The sequence below is a fragment of the Zingiber officinale genome, chromosome 7B, assembly GCF_018446385.1.
Source record: "Zingiber officinale cultivar Zhangliang chromosome 7B, Zo_v1.1, whole genome shotgun sequence".
Lineage (NCBI taxonomy): Eukaryota > Viridiplantae > Streptophyta > Magnoliopsida > Zingiberales > Zingiberaceae > Zingiber > Zingiber officinale.
In genome coordinates, this window is record NC_055999.1 from 32,242,482 (window position 1) to 32,263,077 (window position 20,596).

At 38.6% G+C, this 20,596-nt stretch overlaps 1 protein-coding gene and 1 pseudogene across 1 annotated transcript; one reads left to right on the forward strand and one right to left on the reverse strand.

Moving 5' to 3' along the window:
- Positions 1–11,086: 11,086 nt before the first annotated feature.
- Positions 11,087–12,223, reverse strand: LOC122004287. The gene is made up of 2 exons (XM_042559197.1): positions 11,906–12,223; positions 11,087–11,839 (listed from the first exon to the last, which is right to left on the reverse strand). Exons 1-2 carry the CDS (start codon positions 12,221–12,223, stop codon positions 11,087–11,089), a joined length of 1,071 nt encoding a protein of 356 aa, XP_042415131.1.
- A 589-nt stretch (positions 12,224–12,812) lies between these two features.
- Positions 12,813–12,884, forward strand: LOC122007591 (annotated as a pseudogene).
- The last annotated feature ends 7,712 nt before the right edge of the window (positions 12,885–20,596 follow it).

Below are 20,596 nucleotides of genomic sequence, written 5' to 3' on the forward strand. Positions count from 1 at the left end.
GACCCTTCTTGGACACCAAGATGGGCTTTCATTGAATGGATTTGAAGCATTAATGAGGCTATGATAGGGACCTAGAGGAAAAATTGGTGTTGGCCTTCCGACGAGCTTGAGTATCCCGTGTTCGCCCCGAACACACAACTCAAGTTCGTCAATAATAACTCATTCCACTAGAGAGTTATTATTGCACTACTGCACCAATCCCAAATTACATTATGGGCTCCTTCTTATCATGAGTGTGTTAGTCTCCCTGTGTTTAAGATATCGAATGTCCATTAATTTAATTGAGTTGCTGACGACTCACTTTAATTAATGTCTTAGTCCAAGAGTAGTACCACTCAACCTTATCGTTATGTCGGACTAAGTCCACCTGCAGGGTTTAACATGACAATCCTTATGAGCTCCTCTTGGGGACATTCTCAACCTAGATTACTAGGATACGGTTTCCTTCTATAATCAACAACACACACTATAAGTAATATCATTTCCCAACTTATCGGGCTTATTAGTTTATCAAGCTAAATCTCACCCTTTGATAAGTTAAAGAAATAAATACTAAATATATGTGTTTATTATTATATTAGGACTAAGAGCACATACTTCCATAATAACTAAGGTCTAGTTCTTTTATCAAGTCAGTATAAAAAGAACTTACCTAAAATGGTCCTACTCAATACACTTAAAGTGTACTAGTGTAATTTATTAGTCAAGATAAACTAATACCTAATTACACTACGACTATTCCAATGGTTTGTTCCTTTCCATCTAGTCATGAGCAATTGTTTATAATTTATAAAGAACTGATAACATGATCTTCTATGTGTAACACCACACACCATGTTATCTACAATATAAATTAATTGAACAACTACACTTAACAAATAAATGTAGGTTTTTGACCATTGTGATTCTTTATTTCTAAATAAATGTTTATACAAAAGCTAGGTTTTTAGTATACACTCTAATAATCTCCCACTTATACTAAAAGACTATGCTACCATATCTGCTGTCATACATCTGATCTCCATGCCCATCAAAAACTCTTGCCTTAAGGGCCTTAGTGAAAAGATCTCATAGGTTATCATCTGATGCAATCTAGGCGGCAACAACTTCTCCTCATTATACGATGTCTCGTATTGGGTGGTACTTGCACTCTATTGTGTTTACTTGCCTTATGGACTTATGGTTTCTTCGAGTTTGCTACTACACCACTATTATTACAGTAAATTGTGATAATTTTGGACAAACCAGAAATCATGTCTAAGTCCATCACGAAGTTTTTGAGCCATTTAATTTCTATGGCTGCCTCAGAGGCTGCCACATACTCAGCTTCTATGGTGGAGTTTGAAAAACATTTATGCTTAACACTCTTCCATTGTTATGGCTTTACGTCCTAAAGTAAACACAAAACCCCGAGGTCAACTTACTATTATCCCTATCTGATTGGAAGTCAAAATCTGTGTAACCCACATGGATCAAATTATTTGCCTTATAAATTAGCATATAATCTCTAGTCTTTCTAGGGTACTTTAATATATGCTTTACGGCAGTCTAGTGTCCTGGTCCTGGGTGACTTCAATATCTGCTAACTATGCCCTGGGCAATATAGATATCTAGTCTCGTACACAGTATTACATACATTAGGCTTCCGATAGCCGAAGTAGAAGGAGCTGCCTTCATGTCCTTTATCTCCTTTGATGTATTCGGAGATATTTCTTTAGATAAAGCTACTCCATGCCTAAAAGGTAGAAAACCTTTCTTGGAGTCTTGCATGCTAAAATGAGCAAGGATTGTATCGATATATGAAGCTTGGGATAAACAAAATATTCTTTTCTTGCGATCCCTTATTACTTTGATCCCAAGAATATATGCATTCTCCCAAGTCCTTCATATCAAATTGTTTGGACAACTATACCCTTACTTCCGATAACACTTTGATATTGTTTCCAACTACCAAAAATATTTTCTACGTATAGTACAAGAAATACCACCACGTTTCCATCACACTTCTTGTATACACAAGACTCATCTGATTATTAAATAAATCCATAGGTCTGGATTACTTTATTAAACCGGATGTTCCAAGACCTTGAACATTTACTTCAGTCCATAGACTGATTGAGCTTGTACACAAGATACTCTTTGCCCTTTGCAATGAACCCTTCTGGTTACTTTATATGGATATTTTCTTCAAGACTTCCATTAAGGAAAGCTATCTTGACATCCACTTGCCAAATCTCATAGTTCATATGAGTAACAATAGACAAAAGAATCTGGACAGACTTAAGCATGGCTACCGGTGAGAAAGTTTTCTTTTTCAACAAGCCATGCTTTGAAAGTTTCCACCTTCCCATCTATCCTTCTTTTCCTATTATAGACCCAATGGCTTTTACACCATCTGGTGGCTCTACAAGCTCCCAAAATTTATTAGAATACATATATTCTAATTCTGTATTCATTTCTCAAAGATGTTGCGTCTTTATCTTGGAGCGCTTCGTCATATGACCGGGAATTAAGTTCATGTTCACCAGGGATCAAGTCCAAAGACTCTTCCAAAACATGAATATTTCAGGTTGCCTAACAACCCTCCCACTACGATGAGGAACTTTCTGCAATTGTGTATCATCTGTGATACGTGTTGCAGTTTTTTGTGATATTTTATCTTGTACATTTGATACTAGATTAGACGTGTCCTTTATTATTTCCTTAAGAACAAATTTACTTATGGGCTTATGGTTTATTACATAGTCCTCTTCTAAAAATCGGGCATTTGTGCTAATAATGACCTTCTGATTTTTAGGACTATAAACCTCCTTTTGTTTCTCTAGGATAATCTACAAACAAGTGAACTCCTATCCAACTTATCAGTGTCTCTCATGTGCTAGACCACCCAAATCCGAATATGCTTCAGACTAGGCTTACGCCCATTCTGCAATTCTATGGGAGTAGAGATTTCTGACTTAGAAGATACTATGTTCACTTCCGTTTTCAGTGTATATCCTCAAAACGAATTTTGGTAATTCTAAATAACTCATCATTGATCTAACTATTTCCATAAGAGTCCTATACATTCGTTCTACTATATCATTCTGTTGGGGTGTACCAGGTGCTAGTTTGGATTGAATCCCGACTTTTGAAAAGTGACTCCTAAACTCTCCCAAGAGGTACTTGCCACTACGATCTCAGCGTAGTGTCTTGATACTTTTACCTTGACGTTACTCCACATCAACCTAATACTCTTTGAACTTATCAAAGCACTTAGACTTGCGGTGCATCAAGTAAATGTACCCGTATTTTGAATAGTTATCTATAAAATAGACGAAATATTCGAAACCACCTCTTTCCTGGATAGTCATAGATCCACACAAATCAGAATGAACCAATTTCAACACATCTTTGGCTCTATACCCCTTAGACTTAAAAGCTTCTAGATTATTCTTCCTTCCAAGTAAGACTCGCAGGTTGGAAAGGTTTCCACTACCAATGAACCCAAAAGTTCATTGGCTATTATCCATTGAATCCTACTTAAGTTAATATAACCTAGCCTTAGATGTCAAAGATATGATTGGTTCATTTTCAAATGTTGCCTTCTCTTATTAGAGTTAGAAGATATGTTATTAATTTCTATTTGTTGCATCATGGGAGTTATTGGATTTTTAAATTGCCAACCAACGTACCAAAACAGATAACTTCCCTCTTTTTCTTAATAACAACTTTGTTATTAAAAGAGGAAGAATATCAAGTTCTTTGAATAGTTTAGAAACTGAAATCTAGTCCTTTCTAAACTTGGTATGTAAAGAAAATTTCTTAAAATCCATGTTTTATTTCTATCGGAGGATAAACATCTCCCACTACAACAGTTGCTACTTTTGCAGCAGTGCCCATGGTGATTTTCTCTTCATATAGTTGTTGGATTTCCTGGAACCCCTGCAATGAATTGCAGACATGATCAGTGGCTCCTGTATCTACACACCAGGTACCGGTAGATAACACCATTAATCATGTTTCAACAACTAATGAATAAAATTCACCTATATTGTTCTTGGTTCTGAAAAGACAGTACATCTTAGAGTCCAAGTATTGTTTCCAATCATAACTAGGACTACTAAGTCTATTCTATAGTATAACAGCTAGGGGATTGACTAACATTTGAAATCCTAAGAATCACAAAAATATTTGGTCAAGACTAACACCTTAAAATCCCCATGAATTTTGTATGTCACGATAGTGTGGACGTATACAAAATCAAAGAGGAGATTTTATCCATTAATTTTATTATCTCGTCAACTTAACTTTATGACAAATAAAATTAATAGTTGGTTTATCTCTGATCAAATATTTGGTCAAAACTTTGAATTTAAAATAATATTGATTCCTCAAAACAATATTATTTAAATTCACCAACAACTCAAACACCGTGAATTTTGCATGCTACATAGTGTGGACGTATACAAAATTGAACATTTGTAAGAGGAGGGTTATACCCATTAATAACCTTGTCAACCTATCTTTATGACAAAAAAAATTACCTCAAACACTGTGAATATTGTATGCCATGATAGTGTGGACTTATACAAATTCAAATATTTGTAAGAGGGGTTTTACCCATTAATTTTATTATATTGTCAACCTGACAAATAAAATTTCCTCAAACACCGTGAATTTTGTATGTCACGATAGTGTGGACGTATACAAAATCTCAACATTTGTAAGAGGAGGGTTATAATTTTATTATCTTGCCAACCTATCTTTATGACAAATTAATAGTTGATTTTCCTTCGGTGATACGAATAATAGCAGTGTCTCCGAAAGGGAGGATACTATTAAATGAGCCTAAGTGTATACCATTACTTGATACTTAGTCCATTAAATAAGATTATGCCCCTTCCGATGGGGAAGATCACACGTTCTTAATTAATTTCCTATAACCATCCAAAATGGAAGTTTGATCTAGTGATTCGCAAACAAACTCATTCGATATGGAGGAAGGCACTCAGAGCCAACGCTCAAGTTTGTTTGCATCACTTACAAACCAGTAATGGAGACCGTGGAATTATTTAAAAATCCCTCTCCCAATTTGTTATTTAAGGTGAGGAATTTTAACCTATGCAAGCATACATCACATGCACACACACATCACAGTAAATAAAAGCAATAAATTTGGAAATTAATTTTCCAACTATTATGACTTTTTCCATCACTGTCCTCCGCGTGCTCCAACCCTAGCTGCTGTCATCTTTAGCCACCGCCATCAGGTTGAGTTGTCGCATCTATCTTGTTTCTTATTCTGCTGTGTCTTTGGTCCTCCAATAGCACCACGCCTTGCAAGGATACGATCCGCGACAAATATAAAATTTTACATATATCGATCCTATATTCCACAAAGGAATGTACATGTATTCTAAATCGAATAAAAATAAAATTCTAAAACTAATACAGCTCTTGCTGTATTTGATACATACAATCATGCACACACAAAATAATACCCTTGACATGTCCAAGGGTCCAATCGCACATAATATCTATATGTCATAATAGTTGGAGCCTGCAACCACAAAGTTAGCACATCCTACCATTATCCTGCCTAAATTATGTATGACATGTGCATAATCAATTTGAAAACCAAAACACACAGACGCAAACCCTAGCTCTGATACAAATTATTGGTTGGTCCTAGGAAGATCGTACCGATTCCACTGTACAAAAATTTTGTATAAGTGTCGAACCTATCCTAAACAACCTATTGTGTTCTTTAGAAGTTAAATTAGGAATCGCAAATGGAACTTAACATTATTGATTCCAAATTTAACTTATTTGTTCTTAATGGTTTAGATTTGGATCGCAAGCAGAACTTAACACTATTGATCCAAATCAACCTATGTTATAAATTCAATTAAATATTAATTTCCAAAATTGGATTCCAGGACTGCATGGTGAGGCACATGACCTTCTTGGGTATGGGAGCATCCACCACCGCCTAGACAAAGCCTTTTAAGGAAAGCTAATATTTAATTTCCTTATATAACTCTAGGTTTAACCAAAAGGAACAATTGAATCACAAATTTGAAAAATAAAAAGAAAACACAAACTCGAATTACAATTCGAAAAACTAGAATCTAATGCCTCTTGTGTTTGGAATTCTAACAAAGAAAAATAACTAGCATGATGCGGAAGAAAAAAAACTAGTTATACCTTTTCTTTGTATGCTAATAATCTCGAGATCTTCTGCTATATTCCTTGCCTCCTCTTGGATGTCTTGTGGACGACGATCCTCCAAGATGAACACCACCCAAAAGCTCCTCCTTCTTCCTTCCTATATCTGGCCACCAAAAGGGAAGAAACTCCATGAGAGTTTCGGCCACCACCAAAGAGAAAATTAAGAGAAGAGAGGGAAAACAAGGGCCGACCACCAAGCAAGGACAAAGCAAGAGGAATAAATTGGATAAGTTGCCTTCTTCTTCTCTTATTCTCCTTCTCCTTTTGTATCCAGCCACACAAAGTAACCACAAAAATTATGGCCGTCCCTAGCATGATGAAAGGCAAGGAGCCAACCCTAAGGAGGAAGCTAGAGAGAAGAGAGAAAAGAATTAATTAGCTCTTGAGGCAACACCTCCCCTTCTTTTATGATACTTGGCCATGACAATTAAGGAAAGATTTTTCCAATGAATTAAAATCTTCCTTTTAATCATCCCTTGATTCCTCTAATTTTCCTCTTATGGCCGGCCCCCCTGCTTGGTCACCAAGCAAGGGTGGCCGACCCCTTATCATGAAGGAAAATTTCTTATAAAATTTTATAAGCAAAAAGGAAAGCTCTTATAAAATTTTACAAGCTCTCAATTAATTTCCTAATGTGGATGACAAAAAAGGAAAGTTTTAAAAATTAAAATCAAGTTTTAAAATTTAAAAACTTTCATTTATAGAATCCCTTTTTAACATGGTTACAAAAAAGAAAAATTTTAAATTTAAAACTTTCTTTTAAAACCATGAGGATGGTTACAAAAAAGGAAAGTTTTAAAAACTTTTAAAACTCTCTTTTAAACCATGTGACCTAATTCAAATAAGAAAAGTTTTATAATTTTAAAATCTCTCTTTTAAAACTTGTAGATATCTACAAAGAGAAGATTTTAAAAATTCAAAAACACCCCTTAACTTTGAATTATGTGGCCGACCCCCTTGCACAAAGCAAAGGCCGATCACCTTGAAAGAATTTATGGCCGACCCTTGGCTTGGTCACCAAGCCTTGGGCCGGCCCTTCTTGGACACCAAGATGGGCTTTCATTGAGTGAATTTGAAGCATTAATGAGGCTATAACAGGGACCTAGAGGAGAAATTAGTGTTGACCTTCCGACGAGCTTGAGTATCCCGTGTTCGCCCCGAACACAGAATTCAAGTTCGTCAATAATAACTCATTCCACTAGAGAGTTATTATTGCACTACCACACCAATCCCAAATTACATTATGGGCTCCTTCTTATCATGAGTGTGTTAGTCTCCCTGTGTTTAAGATATCGAATGTCCATTAATTTAATTGAGTTACTGATAACTCACTTTAATTAATGTCTTAGTCCAAGAGTAGTACCACTCAACCTTATCGTTATGTCGGACTAAGTCCACATGCAGGGTTTAACATGACAATCCTTATGAGCTCCTCTTGGGGACATTCTCAATCTAGATTACTAGGATACAGTTTCCTTCTATAATCAACAACACACACTATAAGTAATATCATTTCCCAACTTATCGGGTCTATTGATTTATCGAGCTTAATCTCGCCCTTTGATAAGTTAAAGAAATAAATACTAAATATATGTGTTTGTTATTATATTAGAATTAAAAACACACACTTCCATAATAACTAAGGTCGAGTTCTTTTATCAAGTCAGTATAAAAAGAAGTTACCTAAAATGGTCCTACTCAATACACTTAGAGTGTATTAGTGTAATTTATTAGTCAAGATAAACTAATACCTAATTACACTATGACTATTCCAATAGTTTGTTCCTTTCCATCTTAGTCGTGAGCAACTGTTTATAATTTATAAAGAACTGATAACATGATCTTCTGTGTGTAACACCACACACCATGTTATCTACAATATAAATTAATTGAACAACTACACTTAACAAATAAATGTAGGTATTTGACCATTGTGATTCTTTATTTCTAAATAAATGTTTATACAAAAGCTAGGCTTTTAGTATACACTCTAACAATGCATATATTGGGATTTAGATTTTTCCGAATGAGCTTCCATTATCCGAGGTTGTCCAATAACCAAAATGTAAATAAGGAATCACCATGGGAACACAAATACTAAACAATTTGGATGAATCATAACTATTTCAAAAGTATGTCTACCATTCAAGCTTAAGTACTTAAGTATAGTGGAAATAAGTCCTTAAGGTTAGGCCAAAAACTTATACCGAACTCCGTACAATACTTACCTTATTTCATGCTACCAAAGATAGAAAAAGGAGATACACTAAACATACTAACACAATTTGGACCATTCATGAACTAAGAAAATACTAGACATTTTGCTATTGGACAAGTGGCCGAAAAATTAGACGGTTGATGTTCTCAAATAATGTGCAAACAGAAACAAATAAAATGAAAATAGGTAAAACTAAACTAAACAGATAAAAGAAAGCAAATAACATATGCAAAAACAAAAGAAAGACTCTCAACCAGACTCAGGTTGTGCAACAACACCCCCCCAGACTTAGACTTTTCATCGCCCCGATGAAATCAATATGGTGGCAGGGGTGGGGGATAAGGAGGTCCTTGATGTGGCCCCGGGGGAAATCTAGGAAAACCAGGGAGATGGCCTATGTGCTGATGATATTGATACAAAGCGTCTACTTGCTGTCGAGTGATATCCATATCATCCATAAAGTTCCTCATTCTCTCCTAGTCCACCTCATAATATTATACGAACCCCGTCACCTGACTATGGAAGTCTCTAGTGAACTGAAAATGATCTCGCACCTCCCTAAATTGGTCGTCAGAAAGCTTGAAGTGACCCTCCAACAACTGTTGTTGGGCATTGTGCTTCTTGTGAAGAGATTCTAAGGAGGTACGGAAGTCAGAAAAATCAAAACTAGAGGGTCCTGTGTCATAGGCAAAAGAGTGTCTAGGAGGGTCAGGATGTCTGGAAGGCTGCGGGAAACCCGATGGCGGGGGTTCCTGGTGGTACTCGGGTTCTTCTACTATGGGAGGTACATTCTCGGGGGTTAGATCAGTGATCACCCAATTTGTAGGATTGCGAACTGAAGTGTGCTCGGGATAAGGAAGGGGTAGAGGGAAACTAAAGGCCCTAGGAAAGGCAAACCCATTCTCATCCCGACAAATCATCTTCATTGTAAGACAAGAATCGATGTCGATCTTGTCATTGCCATGAATAACCTCTAGTCTATCAAGCTCACAACCTAAATTATGTGCTATTGGAGTAATCAATCCACCAAACATAATTGCCCCCAAAGACGGCCTAGCTTCCCTTACTAAGGTTTGCAGGAAATGGAACCCGGAATCCAAATCAACTTTCTTCAACATTGCCCAAAGACAATAGAGTTCAATCTTTTTAATCACCCCGTCACTATCTCCTCGACCAAAAATTATTTTGCTCATCACTCGGTGCATGTATCTAAAGGTCGGGTTTTACATGTGGGATGCCTTGGCTCTAGAGGGTTCATAAGGGTCATTCGATCCGGTTATCGACCTCCAAAATTCATTCCATCTAATCCCACTATCAAATCCTTGGGCACCTCCATTAGGTAAACCAAAACAATCTTTAAAATCATTAAAAGTCCTCCGAACTCTTTTGTTCATCATCCTAAAAGTTATGATCCCTATGTAGTCCTCTTCAGATGAATATTTAACATCAAGTGAACTCAAAAATTCAAGGACTAGACGAGGGTAAGTCAGTGCATGACAGTACATTATATCATTTCAATCCAAAGAGCTAATCATCCAATCAATATCATCCATAATTCCTAGCATATCCATAGTGGCGTGATCCATATATTTCGTGCATACAATTTTCCTAGCGATAAGGTTATCATATTTAGCTTTTTGATCTTGATTTCTAAAAATAATATTAAATGTATATTCGTTAACTTCGTAGCGTGCTACCCTCTTCCCATTGCCTCTTGATGATGAAGCTTTCCCTTTGCCTTTGTCACCTCCCGGTGCATCTCCTTCTCCAGATCCACCACTTCCTCGACAAAGTCTCTTGAAAATCTGTGACATGGTGAGAGGATAGGAGTAGGGGAGAGGAGGAGTAGGGGATTAGCTTCTTTTTCCAAAGTTTTGGCTTGGGAATCTGTTAGATTTGGATGCAGATTTAAGGAAAAGTGGACTCTAGAGGGAGAAATTAGGGTTAGATGAGGTGTATTGGGGAGGGGAAGGTTTTTGGGAGAGAGGAAGGTAGAGGCTAGGGTTTCTTGGAGGAGGTAGGCGGCGCCGCACGAGGTGGGGCACGACCGTGTCTTATAGACACGGTCGGGTTAGATCAGGTTGCACGGGCGTGCCGAATGGCACGACCTCTTCTTTCCTCCCCTCGGTCGGGCTCGTACGGCCGTGTCGAATGGCATGGCCCAGGGCTTCCTCCTCTCTGGATTCTCCTGCACTGCCGTGCCAAGTGGCACGACCACTTTCCTTCTCTTCTCTGCACTAGCCACACGACCGTGCAAGGGTGCACGACCAGTGGCTTCTACCTCTCTGCAAGCTCCGCATGGTCGTGCAGGGTCGCACGACCACCTCCTTTAAGCGCGGGATGACTCGTCATCTATTGTTTTGGCTTCCTCTGATGCCTCCATGCCCATGAAATGCTCACGGCCAGCTCGTGGAGATAACGCACATCCTGAAAATGAACACGAATTAAGTAATGCTACTCGACCGAATCTACTTAAAGAAATAAAAGGAAATAAAATGGACGACGAGACATTAAATCAAAGTGAAAAGAAAACCCTTGGGTTGCCTCCCAAGAAGCGCTTATTGTAGGTCTTTAGCTTCACCCCGTTTCAGTCAGTGTGTGCTGAACTCGTTGGAGGACGACTCTCCTTCTAGGTTGATGCTCCAGCCTGCGCCTTTAGTTTCGCTCGTGCAGGATAGATGTATTTCTTACTGCTTGCTTGAGGGGAACTCTCATAGAAACCATGCTCCCCTTCTTCGTATGTGCGCTGATTTTGTGAGAATTTCCCTGGGAAGAGGGGTTGCATATGGAAGAATTGGACAAATCAAATTCAATCTTTCCCTTACTGATCTCCAAGGACAACTTATGGCTTTTTACATCGATGATGGCCCCAGCCGTGGCAAGGAATGGTCTTCCAAGGATGATCGGTATCTTGGGATCTTTCTCCATGTCTAAGATAATGAAGTCTGTAGGAACTATGCATCCATCTACTTCAACTGGCACATCCTCCACTATTCCCATCGGGTACCTGCATGAATGGTCAGCTAGCTGCAGTGCCATCGTGGTCAATTTAATGTTCTGGAAACCCAGCTTCTTGCATATAGAGTACGGGAGCAGGCTGACACTGGCTCCCAAGTCACAGAAAGCTCTTGGTATAAGTTCAGAACCAATTTTGCACGGTATGGAGAAACTTCCTGGGTCCTGAAGCTTGGGTGGAGGATTCGCCATAAGGAGGGCGCTACAATTTTCTGTTAGTGCTACAGTCTCGAAGTCGCCCTTTTGCCTTCTATTGGATAGGATTCCCTTTAAAAATTTCATGAACTTCGGCATCAGGTGCAGCGCATCTAACAATGGTACTTCAACGCAAATCTCTTTGAACTTTTTCAGAAACCGGCGGAACTCTTCATTCCTTTGGGATGCTATAAGCTTCTAAGGAAAAGGAATTGTGCGATTTTGTGGGGTAGTCTGAGGAGCTTCTTTAGTTTTTTTAGTAACCACTTCTCCATCCCTGTTTTGGGTCTGATTGGGCATTAGGGGAGTAGGTTCCTTTTCTGAGTCAAGCTCCATCTGAGTCATGATTTGGGGGTTTCCCACAGTACGTCCACTCCATAGCTCAATGCGATTGCAATGTTCCACTGGATTTAAATCTATTTTCCCTGGGAATGTACCCTGTGCTCTCGAGACAGACTGAGCTATCTGGGCTATCTGGCTGTCTTGCATCTTCTGGTGTTTTTTGGAGTTCTCCAACCTCTGAGTCAGTTGTTTGATCTCGCTCCTCATTTCCTTTTGATCCGAGAGAGCTTCCTCAAGCATCTTTTCAATCCTAGACAGCTGTGTAGGTTGCTTCTGTTGATGAGTCTGCTGTCCAGGTTGGTAGGTCTGATGTGCAAGCCCCTGGTTCTGATTATTTTAGTATGAAAAGTTGGGGTGGTTCCTCCATCCAGGGTTGTATGTGTTGGAGTACGGATTGTTTTGCCTCTGATTGTAGCCTGTTATTGCATCGCATTGCTCAAGTTGGTTTATCTGTGCTTGCATTGGCCCAAGGGGGCAAGTATCTTGAGCGTGGTCCGCACTTCCGCAGATGTCGCAAGCACAGACTATTGCATTATCTGTGTTGCTATCCATGTCTTCAAATTTCTTAGTCAAGGCGTCCAGCTTCGCAGACATGAGTGTGAATGCATCCACCTCGAATTTTCTTGACACCTTCATCTGATTTCCTAAGAAAGCACCGCTAGATCTTCCAGATGCCCACTGATGGTGGTTTAGTGCCACATTCTCTATTATCTCTTCAGCTTCATTAAGGCTTTTGTTCATCAATGCTCCTCCTACCACAGAATTCAATGATACCTTCGTGTGATAATTCATTCCATTGTAGAAGGTGTGTAGAACCAGCCACTTCTCAAGGCCATGATGGGGGCACTGTCTATGCATGCTCTTGAACCGATCCCAGGATTCAAATAGGGATTCTGAGTCTATCTGCTTGAAACGGGCAATCAGGTTCCTCATGTGGGCAGTCTTGCTTGGGGGGTAGAACTTATCTAAGAATTTCTGCTCACATTGCTCCCAAGACGATATGCTATCTGCAGGTAGAGAATTTAGCCACTGCTTGGCCCTGTCTTTCATAGAGAATCCGAAAAGAAGCAGTCTCACCGATTCTGGAGGAACCTCATTCACCTTCATCATGCCACAAATTTCATAAAACAACTCTAGATGATGATTCGGGTCTTCGTGTGGCCCCCCTCCGAATTGATTTCGCTAGACCATGTGGATTACTGCGGGCTTGATCTCAAAGTTGTCAGCATCGATGGGTGGTCGGGTGATACTGGATTGGACCCCTCGTGCATATGGTGCCGCATAATCTTTCAGCAGTTTATCGGCCATTCCTGAGGATTCTTTTGCTGCTTGGAAAGCTTTCTGTAAATTCCTTCTCCTCTGAAAGGTCCTGTCAATATCTGGATCCAATGGTAGCAGCTGTTCTGAAAGGTTAGCTCTACGCATGCAGAAGAAAAGAGAACAAGATAGAAAATATGACAGCAAGAAAAAAAAATGAATGCAGTAAGGAAGAAGAGTGAAAATATTTTATTAATAGTAGATTTTTTTATATGCAGAGAATAAAGAAAACAAAGCCTAGTCTAATCCAATATGACTTACCTAGTGTTATGGACACAGTCCTCGACAACGGCGCCAAAAACTTGTTACTCTTCCGCAAGTGCACAGATTCGTCGTCAGTAATAAAAATATCGATCCCACTGGGACTGGCTATAAGCACTAGCAATCACTCACTTATGCTTAGCCAGACTACCAACGGTCTTGATTGGGCTAAGGGAAAAGAAAGGTCGAGGGAGAGAGTCGAGAGTCGCAAGGTCAAAATATTCACTTGGTGATGAGGAGTTCTACGGGGTCAGTTTCGTCGTGGTAGTATTGATGTGTCTCGGTTTGTTTTACTCTCGCTGTCATTATTCCTACTATTACCGGAAGCTAAATAGGTATTCTCAAGCGCTAGAATAGGGTAATGCCCTAAGAAGTCCTGTCACGGTTTACCCCTGTCACTAGGGCACCTCGGAAAATCTTGAGGACATAACTCTAACTGGTAAATTAAGAATAGTGAGTAGAGCTAAGCCTGGTCTCTCGCTCCATTCGAGAGAATTTGCCTTCCTCTCAAGGAGCTATCCTAGATGTCCGTGAACGGGTTACCCCTGTCACTATGGCCCCTCGGGTATACGATCTAGAGGTAATCCTCTACGAGGCTAACAAGTTCTTCTCAATCAAAAGTAAGCAATTAACAATTGAAACAAAGCATGAAAGTTCATCCAACAAGTATAAACACAATTCAAGTTTTACATCAATCCGTACCATGACAAGGGATCTACTCCATGAATGCTATAGAGATATCCGAAAACATAGTATAGACAAACATACAATTCTCAGCAAGTAAGAAGGAATATGCTTATCGGGTGTCGAAGAGTGGCCTTCGGATCCAACTCTCAGCTTCTGGAGTCGATGTGGTGGTAGAAGTTCGCTGAACGACGGTCCAAAGCGGCGTAGAATTGCTCCAAGATCTTTTTTGCCCTGACGGCTCGCCTCCACCCTGGCAAAAAGGGTTAAAACCCTTATATAGCCTTAGGGTTTGGGCGCGGCGGCACGGCCATGTAAGGGTGGCATGACCTTGCCCTTCTCCGGTTCTATGCGTGGCTGCATGGCCGTGCAGGGTCGCACGGCCGTGTAGTCCTTGGGCTTTGTCTCCTAGGGCACGACCATGTAGGGGTACACGACCGTGCAAATCTCCTGGGCATGACCGTGCAGGGGTGCACGACCATGTGCTCTTCCTCTCCTGTTTGGCCACACGGCCGTGCAGGGTTGCACGACCATGTTGTCTGGTTGGTTCCGGTGCATCAATACTCTTCGTTCAGGCTCTGAAAATCTTTCCTGTCAACATAAAACCAAATAAAGAGCAGATATCCGAACAAGACAATAGATCTGAAGAATACAAGATAAAAGATGCGATCATGTGAAGAATATATGTGCATAAGTCAAGTGAATGTGCGCTAAAACATGCGTAAAAGATCATAATATTTGCACACATCAGGTGGCGGTTGTTGCAGTGGGAGACGTCTACTTATCTTTTGATAGGAATAGAAGTTTAGTTTTAAGAAATTATCTTTATGTACCCAGTTTCAGAAAGAATTTAATTTCAGTTTCTAAACTGTATTTGGATGGATATTCTGTTTCTTTTAATAACAATGTGGTTATAAAGAGAAATAGGGTTATTATCTGTTCTGGTGCATTGGTTGGCAATTTATATACTTTAAATCCAATTTCTTCCATAAAGCAACAGATGAAAATTAATAACATATCTTCTAATTCTAATAAGAGAAAGGAACCTTCGGAGATGAACCAAACATATCTTTGGCATCTAAGACTTGGTCATATTAACTTAAGTAGGATTTAAAGGCTTATAGCTGATGGACTCTTGGGTTCATTAGTGATAGAAAACTTTCCAACCTGTGAATCTTGCTTGAAAGGTAAAATGACCAAGAGACCTTTTAAGGCTAAGAGGTATAGAGCCAAAGATGTGTTAGAACTGATTCATTTTGATTTGTGGTCCTATGTCTATCTAGGCAAGAGTGACTTTGAATACTTTGTCTCTTTTATAGATGATTATTCGAGATACAGATACATTTACTTGATGTACCGCAAGTATGAGTGCTTTGATAAGTTTAAAGAGTACAAGACTGATGTGGAGAAATGTTATGGTAAAAGTATCAAGATACTACGGTCTGATCGTGATGGCAAATACCTCTTAGGAGAGTTTAGGAATTACTTATCAGAGGTCGGGATTCACTCCCAATTGTCCGCACTTGGTACACCTCAACAGAATGGTGTGGCAGAACGAAGAAATAGAACTCTTATGGAGATGGTTATATTGATGATGAGTTATTCAGAATTACCAAATTCATTTTGGGGATACGCTTTGGAAACAACAGCGCACATTCTGAACTTGGTACCTTCTAAATCAGTACCGTCTACTCCCACAGAATTATGGAATGAGTGAAAGCCCAGTCTGAGACATATTCAGATTTGGGGTAGTCCAGCACATGTGCTGAGAGCAGATGTTGATAAGTTGGAATCTCGTACAGAAGTTCGCGTGTTTGTGGGTTATCCTAGAGGAACGAAAGATGATTTATTTTATAGTCCTAAATACCAAAAGGTCATTGTTAGCACCAATGCCGAGTTTTTAGAAGAAGACTATATAATGGACCACAAGCCCAGAAGTAAAATTATTTTAGAAGAAATTAGAGAGGACACGTCTACTTTAGTACCAACAGTACAAGATGAAGTACCACAAGAAACTGCAACACGTGTCACAAATGATACACAACCGAAGATAGTGCCTTGCCGTAGTGGGAGGGTTGTGAGGCAACTTGAGAGATTCATATTTTTGGGAGAGTCTTCGGACTTGATCTCGTGTAAACATGAACCTGATCCCTGGACATATGACGAAGCACTCCAAGATAAAGATGCAGCATCTTGGCAAAGAGCAATGAATTCTGAAATAAAATCTATGTATTCTAATAAGGTCTGGGAGCTTGTAGAACCACCAAATGGTGTAAAAGCTGTTGGATACAAGTGGACCTACAAAAGGAAAAGAGGGACAGACGGGAAGGTAGAAACCTTCAAAGCAAGGCTTGTTGCGAAATGGTATACTCAGAAAGAGGGAATCGATTATGAGGAGACCTTTTCATCGGTAGCTATGCTTAAGTCTATCCAGATACTCTTATCCATTGTCGCTCATATGGATTATGAGGTTTGGCAAATGGATGTCAAGATAGCTTTCCTTAACGGAAGTCTTGAAGAAAACATTCATATGAAGCAACCAGAGGGGTTCATTGAAAAAGGCAAAGAGCATCTAGTGTGCAAGCTCAATCGGTCCATTTATGGACTGAAGCAAGCTTCAAGATCTTGGAACATCCAGTTTAATGAAGTAATCCAGTCATATAGATTTATTCAGTGTCCGGATGAGTCTTGTGTATACAAGAAATGTAACGAAAATGTGGTGGTATTTCTTGTATTATATGTAGATGACATTTTGTTAATTGGCAACAATGTCAAAGTCTTATCGGACGTAAGGGTATGGTTGTCCAAATAATTCGATATGAAGGACTTAGGAGAATGTGCACACATTCTTGGGATTAAAGTCATAAGGGATCGCAAGAAAAGGATGTTGTGCCTATCTCAAGCTTCATATATTGATACAATCCTTGCTCATTTTAGCATGCAAAACTCCAAGAAAGGTTTCTTACCTTTTCGGCATGGAATAGCTTTATCTAAAGAGATGTCTCCGAAGACATCAAAGGAGATAGAGGACATGAAGGCAGTTCCTTTTGCTTCGGCTGTGGGAAGCCTAATGTATGCAATGCTGTGTACAAGACCGGATATCTGTTTTGCCATAGGCATGGTTAGCAGATATCAAAGTAATCCTAGGCAAGGACATTGGACTGCTGTAAAGCATATATCGAAGTACCTAAGAAGGACTAGAGATTATATGCTAGTTTACCAAGCAGATGATTTGCTCCCTGTATGTTACACAGATTCATACTTCCAATCAGATAGGGACAATAGTAAGTCTACATCAGGCTATGTATTTATTTAGGAGGTGGAGCCATTGTATGGAGGAGTGTTAAGCAAAAATGCGTTTCAAACTCAACCATGGAAGTTGAGTATGTGGCAGCCTCTGAGGCAACCAAAGAAGCTGTATGGCTTAGAAATTTCCTAATGAACTTAGATGTGATTCTTGGTTTGCCCAAAATCATCATAATTTATTGTGATAATAGCGGTGCAGTTGCAAACTTGAAGGAACCACGAGCCCATAAGGCGAGTAAACATATAGAGCGCAAGTACCATCTGATACGAGACATCGTCAAGCGAGGAGAAGTTGTTGTCACCAAGATTGTATCAGCAGATAACCTGGCAGATCCTTTCACTAAGATCCTTCCGGCGAAAGCTTTTGATCCACATGTGGAGGGGATGAGAATAAGATGTATGGTAGCAGATATGGCAGCTTAGTCTTTTAGTATAAGTAAGAGATTGTTAGAGTGTATATTAAAATCCTAGCTTTTGTAAACATTTATTTTGAAATAAAGAATCACATTGTCAAAAATATCTACATTTATATGCTAAGTGTAGTTGTTCAATTAATTTATATTGTAAATAACATAGTGTGTGGTGTCACACACAGAAGATCATGTTATCAATTCTTTATAAATTATAAACAGTAGTTCATGACTAAGATGGATAGGAACAAACCATTGAAATAGTCGTAGTGTAATTTGGTATTAGTTTATCTTAACTATAAAATTACACTAGTACACTCTGAGTGTATTGAGCAGGATTATTTAAGGTAAGTTCTTTTTGTACTGACTTAATAAAAGAACAAGACCTTAGTTATTATAGAAGTATGTGCTCTTAATCCTAATATAATAACAAGCACATATATTTAGTATTAATTTCTTTAACTTATCAATGGGTGAGATTTAGCTTGATAAATCAAACGGCCCGATAAGTTGGGAAATGATATTACTTATAGTGTGTGTTGTTGATTATAGAAGGAAACTGTGTCCTAGAAATCTAGGTTGATAATGTCCCCAAGAGGAGCTCATAAGGATTGTCATGTTAAACCCTGCAGGTGTACTTAGTTCGACATGACAATAAGGTTGAGTGGTACTACTCTTGGACTAAGATATTAGTTAAAGAGAGTTGTCAGTAACTCATTTAATTAATGGACATTTGACATCTTAAACACAGGGAGACTAAACACACATAATAAGAAGGAGCCCAAAATGTAATTTGGGATTGGTGTGGTAGTTCAATAATAATTCTTTAGTGGTATGAATTATTATTGATGAAATTAAGTTGGGTGTTCGGGGCGAACACGGGAAGCTTAATTTCATCGGGAGACCAAAACCAATTTCTCCTCTCGGTCCCTATCGTAGCCTCTTGTATATAGAGAATTATACCCACCGCATACCCACCTTTCTACCCACCTTGAGGTGGCCGACCAAGCTAGCTTGGAGCCCAAGCTAAGGTCGACCAAAGCTAAGGGTGGAGCCAATTTAAGGTGGTCGGCCAAAGCTTGGATCCCAATCTTAGGTGGCCGACCATTAGAAAAATAAAAGAGATTTTATTTAAAATCTTTTCTCATGTGGATACCATGATTTTAAAAGAGAGTTTAAAATTTAAATCTTTCCTTCTACAAAAGATTAAGTGAAAGATTTGATATCTTTCCTTATTTGTAGGAAGATTTTAATTTTTGATAAAACTTTCATTTTTTGTAACTATGTTCATGATTTAAAAAGAGAGTTTTAAAATTAAATATTTCCTTTTATAAGTTTCTACAAAAGATTAAGAAAAGATTTGATATCTTTCCTTATTTGTAGATTGAAAGGAAGATTTTAATTTTAGAGAAAACTTTTCTTATTAGAAATCATTCACATGTTTTAATAGAGAGATTTTAATTTATAAGATTTCCTTTTATAACCAACCATGAAGGGAAAAATTATTAGAGAAATTTTTATTAAAATTTCGGAAGCAAATTAGGAAGTTTTAATTCTTGTGTTATTAAAACTTTTTTTGCTTGGAGCTATGAGGTGGCCGACCATGATGTTTTAAGAAAAGGAAATTGGTTTTAATCAATTAAATTTTCCTTTTCATGGAAAAGAAAATAAGGAAGTTTTATTTAAATTTTCCTTATTTGCCAAGACCAAGGATTATAAAAGAGAGGGAGGGGGTGCCTTCATGAGACACAACTCTATTCTATTTTCCTCCCTCTCTTTCTTGGTGGTGGCCGGCCCTAGTCCTTGCTCTTCTCCTTTTCTCTTTTTCCTTGGTGGCCGACGGCATCAATATTAGAGGGGTTTTTGGTGGCCGATTCTAGCTTAGAGAAGAAGGAGAGAAAGGAGACTTTGCTCTTGCATCCTTTGGAGCTCATTGGTTAGTGGTCGAATCTTCCTAGAAGAAAGGAGGCTTGGTGGTTCTCATCTCCGTAGATCATTGCCCACACAGCACCCGAGATAAGAAGAGGAATACGGTAGAAGATCAAGAGGTTATTGCTCACAAAGAAAGGTATAACTAGTAATTGTTTTCCTCATCATACTAGTTTTCTTTGTATGAATTCCAAACACAAGATGCTAGTGATTCTAGATTTTCGGATTAGATATTCGAAGTTGTGTTTCTTTTATTTTATTTTTTCAAATTTGTGATTCGATTGTTCCTTTTGGTTAAACCTAGAGTTATATAAGGAAATTAAATATTATGTTTCTTTAAAAGGCTTTGTTTAGGCGGTGGTGGATGATCCCATACACAAGAAGGCCTAGTGCCTCGCCATGCAGTCCTGGAACCCAATTATAGAAATTAATATTTAATTGAATTTATAACATAGGTGGATTTGGATCAATAATGTTAAGCATCGTTTGCGATCTAAGTCTAAACAATTAAGAACAGATAAGTTATATTTGGAATCAATAATGTTAAGTTCCGTTTACGATTCCGAATTTAATTTCTAAAGAACACAATAGGTTGTTAGGAAAGGTTCAGGACTTGTACAAAATTTTTGTATAGTGGAACCGATACGATATTCCTAGGACCAACCAACAGGTGAGAGTCTGGAATGTCGACCAAGAGGTCGTTGAT